This window comes from Cricetulus griseus (genome assembly GCF_003668045.3).
Source record: "Cricetulus griseus strain 17A/GY chromosome 1 unlocalized genomic scaffold, alternate assembly CriGri-PICRH-1.0 chr1_1, whole genome shotgun sequence".
NCBI classification, from domain to species: Eukaryota; Metazoa; Chordata; class Mammalia; order Rodentia; family Cricetidae; genus Cricetulus; species Cricetulus griseus.
In genome coordinates, this window is record NW_023276807.1 from 137,718,230 (window position 1) to 137,730,322 (window position 12,093).

General features: G+C 35.0%; 1 protein-coding gene across 1 annotated transcript in view; it reads right to left on the reverse strand.

Moving 5' to 3' along the window:
- The window catches only part of Gabra2 (gamma-aminobutyric acid type A receptor subunit alpha2), a 134,934-nt gene that overhangs the window by 38,305 nt on the left and 84,536 nt on the right, over nucleotides 1-12,093 (reverse strand). The window contains exons 6-7 of the mRNA XM_035453416.1: nucleotides 9,443-9,586; nucleotides 8,262-8,414 (exon numbers count right to left, since the gene is read on the reverse strand). Of these exons, the coding sequence (XP_035309307.1) occupies nucleotides 8,262-8,414; nucleotides 9,443-9,586 (297 nt within the window). The remainder of the gene's footprint in view (nucleotides 1-8,261; nucleotides 8,415-9,442; nucleotides 9,587-12,093) is intronic.

Sequence of the window (12,093 nt, forward strand, 5' to 3'; positions counted from 1 at the left end):
ATGCATGCGTGCACGCATGCACACACACACAAATATGCATACATACAAATTCACATTTATTACCACACATAATACACATAATACAAAGCACCCCCTAACATATACTCATTATATAATCACAAATCATAAAACACTAACAAACATACATATACAAATAAGCATACCTACACATAGACTTCTATTTATCACATCCCCACATACATACACATACAGAGCATACCGAAACATTCTCACACAGCACATATAGATAAAAATACATACACACACAGAAACACACACTCATTCTCCCCACATACATACACACATTACAACATCTTGAACTTTTTATGAAATTAAGCATTTGAATTTCATCTTTTGAACCAAATGCCTACACCCTAATGGTCTCTTTATCCCAGTTTAGTTTTCAAAGAAAAGGATTGGCTTTTAGACTCTCTCTGTATAATATAAAGAAAAAATAAAAAGACAATTATTTCATACACATACCAAATACTAGAAAACAAAAATCTGACTTTGAGTACAGAGCAGTGTCATGTTTCATAATTATTTCTTATTCATATAAGGTTCTAAATAATGTAAACATCTGAAAGCCACACCAAAATAGTTACACCTTCCCCCAAACACACACAAATTCTGTGCAATGAAGTAAGGTTGCGTATTATGAATGCAAGGTTCACTTTTGAGGGCTTTGAAAGTATAGCATTGAAATAAAGTAGTTAAAAGTTTTCTCAAGTATTTCCTTACATTGGCAAGAGAGAGCAAATGCCTTATCATGAAGCAACCTTATTTATTTTTGTCCAAGACTCTGAAACAGTGCTGATAAGTAGATGCTCAGTAAGTATTTGTTGGTGTTGCATGAATTGAGTATAAACACTGAGAGGAATACAATGGTGTTATTATCATCAGTAGGTACAAGGACAGTCCCTTTGAATGGATGTCTATGCAAGACATCAAAATAATGCAAAGTGAATCAGCAAAGTATCAAAAAGGAAAATCTGTATTATCACAAATGCACATTCTAATTTCAATTCCCTGTCTACTTATTACTGACTTTCTTATTCTATTCATGGTAGAATGATCCTAGGAGTTGGTATCTCTCCAGGGCACATGAACTTAACCTTCATAGTTTTTGTTTTGTTTCTTAAAGAAGGTAAATTGTTCAAAGCTTTGTACCAGAGGAAGGGAAGATGATCTAATGATCTGTAGGAAGAAATTTTAACCGGAACACCAACCAAGCCATAATACTTTGGACCTACAATCTGTCCCTCATACAAAATATGCTAGTGCAATGGTGGCACAAAACTTCTGGGAGTATCCAACCAATTTTTTAATTTACATAAGGTCTACTCCATGAGATGCAACCCATATCCAACACTACTTGGATGAGCAAGAAGCACAGATCAGACAACCTAGAGACCTAGGCTAAAACCAAATATTACTGTCTTTTTTAAACAATAAAAATGACTTCAAATGATGTTTTTCTACACTCATAATTCAGTCATCATCAGGGAAGTTTCCTTCTGTAGCAGATGGGGACAAATACAGAGACCTACACATGGACATTACACAAAAAGAGAATCCTTGGAACACACAGCTCTAAATGGGATGTCTCCACCAAATCCCTCCTCGCGGAGCAAAGGCAACAGCATGGAAGAGGAGGCAGAAAGAGTGTAATAACTAGAGGGGTGGAGGGCACCAAGGGAACAAGCCCCTCCAAATCAGCTGAGCAAAAGTAATATGAACACATAGAGACTGGAGTAGAAAAAACACAGGACCCACACAGGTCTGCACCAGGTCTTCCACATACATATATTATAGCTTTTAGTTTAGTAATTTTATGGCAGTGTGTTATCAAGCAGGTCTCTTATTTTAGTGCCTTTTCTTTTTTGTTTTAAATATCTTATACATTTTACATACCAACCACAATTCTTCCTTCCTCTTCCACTCCACACCCCCCCCCGCGCCGATCTCCCCTCCAGACCACCTATCATACACTTCTCAGAAAGGGCAAGGCCTCTGACAAGGAGTCAACAAATCTTGGCACATCAAGTTGAGGCAGGACCAGTCCCCTCCCCACTGCATCAAGGTCTAGCCAGGCAAACCACCACAGGAAATAGGCTCCAAAAAGACAGCTCATGCTCTTTTCTTTTGTGGTAGTTGTATTTATTCTTTATTTCCATTTTTTATTTGAATTAGAAAAAAGATTGTTTTACATGTCAATCCCAGTTCCCTCTCCCTCTCCATCTCCCCTACCACCGCCCCCAACTAAAACCCTACCTATCACAAAACCTTTCTGTTCTCCAGGGAGGGTGAGGCATTACATAGAGGGACTTCAGAGTATGTCATATTCTTTGGGATAGGGCCTAGGCCCACCCCTGTGTGTCTTGGCTCAGGGAGTATCCTTCTATGTGGAATGGGCTCTTGTAGTCCACGCCTATGCTAGGGATAAGTACTGATCTACTACAGGAGCCCCCATGGATTTCTGAAGTCTCCTCACTGACACCCACATTCCTGGCGTCTGGATCAGTCCCATGCTGGTTTTCCAGCTATCAGTCTGGGGACCAAGAGCTCCCCATTGTTCAGGTCAGCTGTGGGTTTCACCAGCCTGGTCTAGACCCCTTTGCTCATCACTGGTCCTTCTCTGCAACTGGATTCCAGTGTCTTTTCTTGAAGCTCTTTTCCTTCTGTTGGTTTTCCTTGTCCAGCTTTGATGTGGTGGTTTTTGTTTTATTGTCTCATATTTTATTTTGTTAGAAAAATAAAAAAGAAGAAAAAGAAATTCTATAAACCTGCCTGAATTTAAAGTGAAATATTTTTAGGGAGGGTAGAAACTCTAGAAATTTGGCTTATGTTAACACTGTGTGTCACTTGAATGAGCTACACCCATACATGCCAGCAGCAGTGAAAGAAGGATAGAATATGGAATAAAAAGTGTTAAAATTCATTGCGGCATTTGCTGTCCTTCACATGCCCCTGTATACATACATCATGTGGAGTTATATTGATTACAAAGAATAACTTTCAGAACTTTTGCCAAGAATGCTTTTACCATTTAACAATATCCATTTAAAAAAAAATTGCTTTTAGTCCTTACATCTACATTTGCAATAGTGCTTACTAATTAAGGTATTCTGGCAAAGAGCAAACACCAAAATATCCTGTTGTTTACATTACTGCAGAGCCTGGAATAATAGGCATGCCACTATCCTGTCTTTTTTTCATTGTTTTCAATCATGAGTTCTGGGTTCTGAATTCTGATCCTTACATTTATGTAGCAACTATTTTTTGTTGACTTTCAACTCTCCCCAACACCTAGTTTTGCTTTTCAAATTTATATTTCCCATTTGTCACAAATAATTTTAAAAATATGTGATTTTTAGAGTCAATTTGGCAGCCTTAACACTGACAAATTTGCTGATTTGGAGTTACATATCGATGTTTTCACCACACCTCTACATAAATGGGCATTTTGTGCAGGTTTCTTTTAAACCATGTCTGGTGTGCCTCTTCTACTTTCCAAGCTCTCTTTTTCATTATATACACTTATTCTCATAAAATCTCTATTATCTTTTCTTTGAAAGTCATTCAGCCTTACTTTGAAATCATTAACATGAATATTTCTGTTATTTCTGGCAACATCATGTTTTTGCTTTTAATCAGTAATTTTCAAAGCTGGAAATACGTATCTGAGAAATATCTCTGCTTCTCAATTCTGAGAAATGACTGGCATTCAAATTCAGTGTTGCTTTGTTCAGTCATGAAGATGGTTGGTGATAAATTCATGAAAGCTTAAGCAAACTCATCAGGGGGTCAATTTGGTACTAGCCAGTTTTCTGCTCAATGTGTCTAATTACTTATTGAACTTATTATTTTAAATCTCCTGAGATGTTAAAGTTAATTTGCATTTTTCTAGAAATTTATCCCATCAACATTACTTAATTTGCAGTTGTAGACTTTTCATTTAATATTGTTAAGGTCTGTTTACATTCTGTGAGTCAATAGTAAAGTCTACACCAATTTTATATTTCTGGTCTTTGTGTTTTCTTTTGTCTGGTAGTATGCCAATTTTGCCGATATTAAAAAGAAAACAGCTTTTGGTTCTGGTGAGTTAAGCTAATACCTTTATATTATCTGTTTTTACTCTTCTTGTTTCTTTTCCTTGATTTCATTGTCATTTTGTTCATTTGATTTAATTTTTTAATAAAGTATGGTAATTCAGATTATTTATTTATTTGAGTCTTTTTCTTTGTTAATATGGGTATCAATTACTATGACTTTTCCTCTGAGCATTGCTTTTAATGAATTCTATAATTATGTTTAAATTGCACTACACTATATTTGGATATTCTTGTCTCCATGCATAATCTTACTTCCTAAGTGGATTACTATTTGGATAGCTGGTTCTTTGTGCATTTGTTTCATTCCAATGTATTTCCAGTTGTATTGTTCTTAGTCACGGATACTATTGTTATACTTTAAAGAAGGTACTTGGAGTGATTGCAATCATTTTATTCATGTTAAGAATTGATTTGTAGCCTCAAACATCATCTATACTGGGTAATATTCCATGTACACTTGACAAAAGTTCATAACTGTTTTTGCCAGGTCCTGATTTCTTTGATTTCTCTCTCTTTCCAGTGTGCCTTTTATTATTCTGCATTTTCACTATTTCATGTATTTTTCTATATCTTTGTCAATTTCTTTGATCATGTTGTTTCATTTCTGAAATGTTCCTGTAACAGACCTTCACTTTTTAAACACTCTTTGTAGTTTTAGACATGTATAGTTTATGTGGTTTTGCTTCACTTTTTTGTACTCACAGTAGCTACTGTGATGCTTAGAATAGAATATATCCTTGCTCTAATTGTGTATAAATTTGCAGTGAGTTTAACATTGAGAAATTGTCCATTGCTGTGGATCATGTGACTACCTCCCATTTATTTGATAGACATTTATCATAATCCTGTAGAACATATTCTCCAAGACGTGTGACAGTAACTATGTGCACCTACTTTCCAGATAATGAGTGAGACACGCTAAAAACCCAGTAAGTTAAGTGTAATAAGGTATGTAGGCATTTACCAAGCACCAGAAGAGAAAGGTGGAGGTTGCTCCTTCTTGAACTCTTTAGTGCACCTTTGAATGACTCATCAGTGCATTACTATACTGTATCTAATTTGCTTTCTCACACACTATGCACAAAAATATTGAACAATGTATGTGTCTGAGAAACAGCCAACTTATAAATCTCTTCATGTAAACCATTTCAGAGGTTTGTAATTAAATAGAATTAATAATTTCATGTTATATTACTAAAAATTAAATAAACATATGCTAACAATTTTAAGCTATAGTTTGTTTTCTAAACAAATCTTGATTAAAATTTCATCTTCAAAACTTTTAAACAGATACATATACATTATAAAACAAAAATTGTTCAGCTTATTCTTTTCTCCACTCTCCTTATCTTTATTAAAATTTTGTTTGATATTTTCAAACAGTTCATCTCGTTTATATTATTTTTACTCTCCCATCTGTTCCCAGATGTTCCACACCTCAAAAACCACTCAAATTCATGTACCCTCCCATCTTTTTCCCCAACTCCATCTCTGTATAAAAAAAAATAAAATGCAAAAATTGAAATGATTTTTAAAAACTAAAAATCAAAGAAAGAAAGAAAGAAAGAAAGAAAGAAAGGAAGGAAGGAAGGAAGGAAGGAAGGAAGGAAGGAAGCACTAAAGGCAACATATCAACCAACCACATTTCAGGGACTGGTCCACGCTCAGCAGTAGTTGCCAACACAAAATAGTGTCTTCCATACTTTTCTTAGTACATATTGTGTCGGTTTAGCTTTTTCTAGGACAGTCCCATAAAATTGGAAGAAGGTTTTTGCTATGATGCCTGAGACTGGATCTCAGTGGAAGATTGTGTGTTTAGCTATATCTAAGTACCTGTTTATGTGATGTTGAAATTGTATCTTCCTCTTGATTTTCTCATTGTTCTATTCAAATATTAAGTCTCTAAATCTCACCTATTAAAATTCGTAAGGATTCTCTCCCCTGGCCCCACATTCACCCAACTAATTTATCTGCTATATAAACTCTAGATGCATAAATTCCATTACCCGTTAACCAGTGATCCCAATGTTTATCAATAGGCCCTGTCATCTGTTTATGTTGTATATACTACTTCCATTCACTCACTGGTCTGAAACCTGATATTACAAATAACTTTAAAGTCTAAATCTACATAACCTAGACAACATTAAGCTTTCTAACTTATTTATTCTGTTCATTTTGCTTTTGTAATTCAACAACAGGACAATATTATTCACTTCAAGAAATCATGAAAGGTTACCTTAAATATCATCTTAAATTTTTCTTTTTCTATAGTTTTGATGAATATCTACCAAGACTCCTGGATCATTTTTCTACCTCTTTTTTAACTTATTGCCTTCATCTTCTTTATTAATAAAATCATTTTATTCCATTGGACTACATAAGTATCTCTCTAAACCTTACTCAATGCCTCTGGGTTTTTCTTTTATTTCAGCTTCTACAAAGGCACCACATTTTTCTATAATGCAAATAGGATCATATTAATCACAAAATGAGTAACTTTAAAAAGTATACTTTTTATTAAACCTACCACACAGCATAATATCTATAACTAACAATGCTGTGTGATACGATTAAATTATGTCAAAAAATGGAAATTATGTTTAGTGCCTCCAACAACACAAAAATGGAAAAGAATAAGAAAAAGCTGGAACGTAGTGACCATGATATTTTCATGTATATACTGACTGGATTATATATGTTAAATATGAATAGCTTTATATGTGTTAATAATATTCAATGAAGTGGTTTTCAAAATAAAATATACAGGAGTTATCAAATAGCAAGCCTTTTTCTTAGGGCTTAACAATGTCATGACAACAGAACACTGAGCAGGATTGCTTATTCCATAGCTGAGATTTCATTCTTTTCAAAAGAACAGCAACTCCCTTCTCATTAAGGCCTTGAACCATGTCTCTATCTGTAACTCCACTGTTCATCACCAAAACAGTTGTCACCAAACATACCATGTCCTTTCACTCTTTAATGATAATGAACATTCCATTCTCCTTGGCTATGATTTTGCCCATCCTTTCTGCATGCAACACTCACACTCATTTTAATGACAAGTCTCAAACATTAAATTACAATCTTATTCATTGAACTTAATGTAAGAGGATAACCTTTAAGTTGTTAACCAATATGGAAGTGCCTCTACAATAAAGCCTTCATCCCACATTGCCATTATCCTTCAGTTATTCTGCTTCCATCTACTAACAAGCTATCTGATGCAGGAGCTATATTTTGTGTGTTTTGCTTTTCCAGTTCCTGGTGCAGACATGGAAACACATTCTGAACATCAAATTCATAAGTGAATGAGAGTACCACAGCACAAAAACACAAAGACAATCTATTTATTATAGAATGTGTTCAGTCTTTTCTATGTAAGAAAATATACTACCAAATTCTCTTGTGTTGCTTTAAGAAATAGCATTTTAATTGGACCTGGCTATGTGTGCCTTGAAGCTAAGCCTTAACAAGAATAAAGGCAGCTTCCATTATACAATAGAACACATCACAAAGGGGAGGAGTTAGGGGTAGCAAATACAGTACTCAAATGGATGACTTTCTCTCATCTAAAATGGATAGATTACATTTCTGCATTTCAAAACAAAACCAAAGTACATATAGAAAGTCTACAATCATGATATTCTCCAATTTAAAACTGAAAAGTCCTTTCACTGTTTTTAAATAAGAAATCAAATGTCCCCATGGAAGTAAAGAAAGTCTAGCTTAATAGTTTTCATGTTCTCTAATTGAAAGAATTAGCACCACTCTTCTTCATAAAAAAAGGAAGAAAATGTTAACATGGAAAGCTTTTAAATATAACATTCTTCAACCTTGAATTAAAATCTCACAAAACACCTTCATCTCCTAGCATAGAGACAAATGCTAAAAAACAGTGATTAAACAGAAAAATAAATACCTAAATGTTGTTCCAAGATAGTTGGGTAATTAAGTCCTTGACAAAAGTGCGCTGATGATTATAGTTTACAGTTCAGAACTTCTATTTTCTCACCTATAAACTAGAACCAACATTCCCTGCACTCCACATCACAAGACATGGATGTGACGAGCATCAAGAAAGAGAAACTTTGGGAAATACACTTTGAAACAAAATGTGCTGTACTGCAGGCATTCACTCACCAAACACAGTTCTTGCAGGCACAGATTCTCTGTTAAGCCAGAATGACACTTGGGAGAGAATGACAGTCATGATGCAAGGCAGATAGGTCTGAATCACAAAATACCCAATTTTTCTTTTCAAGTGGAAATGAGCTGTCATTACAGTATATTCACCTGGAAGGAGAATGTAAGAGGCTTAAGGAACTGTAATTGTCAATAGTCAGAACAACTTGGAAATGGAAGGGATTGGAAGAAGAAAAGTTCCTGGTTTAAAAAAATGAAAGAAATAATCACATACATTTGATGAAAACTATGAAAAACAGAAATGTCCTATTAGAACAAGAGTATTTTAAAAAGAATAACACAACATCCACAACTTTGCACTGCTATGCCCAATGACATAGTGTTCATTTTTCTCTTTAGGTCATTCCCACTCCCCAGCAGGATTCTAAAGATTCTGCTAGTGGATTATCTTATTGGCTTGTGTCCCTTGTGTCCACTGCTACAACCTTCATGCTGCTACAGTAATTGATTGCACTCCATCCTTCCTGGTTTCAACACTGCTCTTTTTTGGACCAGATTTTTCACTTTTAACTCTGTCACCAATTCTGACTTTCTCTTGCTGTGTGCCTGCTGTAATTTGCTTCTGTCAGTTTTGTCTAATTGTCATACCTACCTTCTTTTTTTTTCCTCCCACAGTTTTAATTATTGCCAGATGTAAAATAATTAGTCTACACAGCTGCCTTTTTCTTTACCGAGGATGGCCTAAGAGAGGAGCTGTCCATGCAGACCAGTGGCAATTACACAGAAAACAAGGATTGAATAATCATAAATTATCCACAATAGGAAAAAAAGAATGAGGAAATGAGGAAAATTGTTATCACTACTTTGAATATAAATGCTAAAGTTGACTGATCTGAGAAGATGGATATTTTTAAGTATGTAGTAACTTTGTTTTGAAAGACAGTTTCTGGAACTTGCATGCACATATCAATCTCCTTGGAATCCTGTTGCAGAACCCGTTTTAGTCAAGGGATTGTCTACAATTAGGAATGTCTCGAAAAGCTCCCCAGGAAATTTGTGCTGTTATGTTAGTCCATAAAGCTCAAGGGTAAAATGTTTTCAAATTTCTGACACATGTTTAATTGTTTTAAACTACTAATCTGGGGGGACGACATATTCATTTAAAAGATATTACTAACCTGTGCTGGATTTAATTGTCTCTTTCCCAATCGACTGGCCCAGCAAATCATATTGATTTAACCTGGACCCATCAGGTGCAACCTGGACAGAGTCAGATGCATTGTAAGTCCAAATATAAGTGACTTCTGAGGTTGTGTATGCATCTGTCAGAAACATGAAACAAACATTGTAAATATTTGAATAAGAAACACTACCAGAATGATAGATCTACCGTTGTAGATTTAATAGAAACACTACTCACAAATTAACAATAATGATCACAGATATAGAGGAAAATTTATGTGTGTTTTAAATTTATAAACTTAAAATTACAGGTATGAAAAGGATGAGGAGGAACAATCATGAACATGTAAGCATTTTTATTGGTAGCACTTTGAGAGGTGGTGAACAACTTTCCCTTTAGAGCTACTAAAACATCACTGGTTCCCTCAGTATTGACAATGATCATAACATGCCCTCAGTACTGAAGACATTGTGAGATGCTGAGAAAGACATTGTGAGAACAAACTATGAAGGTATTCACATAGTTTATTTTAAAATGATGACCACCATGAAATAAAAAATATAATCCAAAAGTACATTGTTTTATGTATAATTTAGTCAATAGATAATGACTTTATCATCAGTGAAGTCATTTAATTAGAAAAATGAGAATGGATTGTTGACAATAAATAAAGCAGATTATATATTCCATCACATTATAGATTCATTTTCAAATATATCCATTTATAAGTTAATTAATGAATACCAGTGTCATCAACTACAGTTGTATAGCATTCCGTTAAGTTGAGGGTTAACAGAAAGAGGAAATATATTTTACCAAAGATGAAGAACTTATCAGAAATGAGCTGCCTCTATAGTTGAGCAGAGGTCACACATCTGGTATTAGCAATTCTCTATTTGGATATTTTCTTTGTCCATGCGTGTGCTGTTTTATAACAGTTGAGAATCCCTATCCCTATGCAGAGAGTCTCTTCATAATTGCATACAAGAAAGACATAATGTCTGCTCTACTGCCAACCTTTGGAGAACTTCGTACATTTTTTAATGTGGTTTCATGGGAAACAAACTTAGCACAATGGTGACATTCTAAACTAGGGAGGAAAGAGGTTCATTCTTTTTTCTAGAAATATATGTCTTCAGGTCCCCATGATACTTGAAATTATATTTATCTATTCTGTATAATTATTCTGCACGTATCTTCATGGTATTAAGGTAGGTCTACTCCTGAACTTGACCCAATTATATTTTCATTCAAGTATCAGGTTCAACACAGTGGATTTTAATATATGTATCTATCATTCATGAGCAGTATGACCTTTTTTTGTTTTTTTGTTTGTGTCATGGATTTTGCTTTGCCAGTGACCTTGTGGTGGCAGTCACACCCTATAGGCATGGTTTCAAATATTCAGACTTGACCCCTTATAAATTAGAGGAGGAGGCTGGTTTGCTCCCTAGGGTTGAGGTGAGAGCATCAGAAGGGCGAGACTGCATATTCTGGATCAGGAAGAGCTCAGTGGTTATTTACTATTATTTGTGTAAGCACTTCCCCAGTAAATACCTAATTATCATTTTTTTTTGGTTATTCGAGACAGGGTTTCTCTGTGTAGTTTTGGAACCTATCCTGGCACTCGCTCTGGAGACCAGGATGGCTTCGAACTCCCAGAGATCTGCCTGCCACTGCCTCCCAAGTCCTAATTATCATTTAGCTTAAGTCTGGTGGACTCATTTAAACCCACCATCAGTTTTGTTTTGTTTTGTTTTGTTTGAGACAAAACAAAAAAACAGCCCTGGCTGTTCTGGAACTCACTTTGTAGACCAGGATGACCTCAAACTCATGGAGATCTGCTGGCCTCTGCCTCCCTAGTGCTGGAATTAAAGGCATGTGCCACCACTGATGGGCTACCTGTGTGATCTTTTAATGACATTCAATGTTATATAGCTTTCTGAATGTGGCTACTAATACTAATGTCAGTGAAATACTCCTTATATTGATACTTGCATTTATGCATCCTCAAATAAATTACATTATATTAAACAGTTTTTGAAACAGGATTCTAAAATAGGTGTAGAAACACATACATATTTATCAGTGTGTTTGTACATACTTTCATAGAGAAATATTCATATATTTGCACATGTGAAATCTACTTTTTCTAGAGTTTTAATTACCATTAGCTAATTTCAATTAAATGATCACTTGTGATGCCACTGAAAACATTAATAAGTTAGCAATGTAGTTAACTAAGCATTCATTTACAGTTCATCAAGTGGCTTGTTTTGGTTCCCACCCGAGTAAACATCATGGTCCTTTCTACAAGAGCATTTTCAATGGTGTACAATGAAAAATATCAAACAAGCCTGACGTTCATGGCACACACCTTTAATCCCAGCACTTGGGAGGTAGAGGCAGGTAGATCTCTGTGAGTTCGAGGTCAGCCTGGTCTACAGAGTGAGTGCCATGATAGGCTCCAAAGCTACACAGAGAAACCCTGTCTCGAAAAACAAAAAAACAAACAAACAAAAATATATGAAACAAACATTCCTCTAATTTTCTTATTATCACTAGACATAACTAACAGAAACGAGTGTATAAAAGTGATGATATTCTTTGAAAAGTTATGTTATATAGGTGGGCAAAGGATGTATC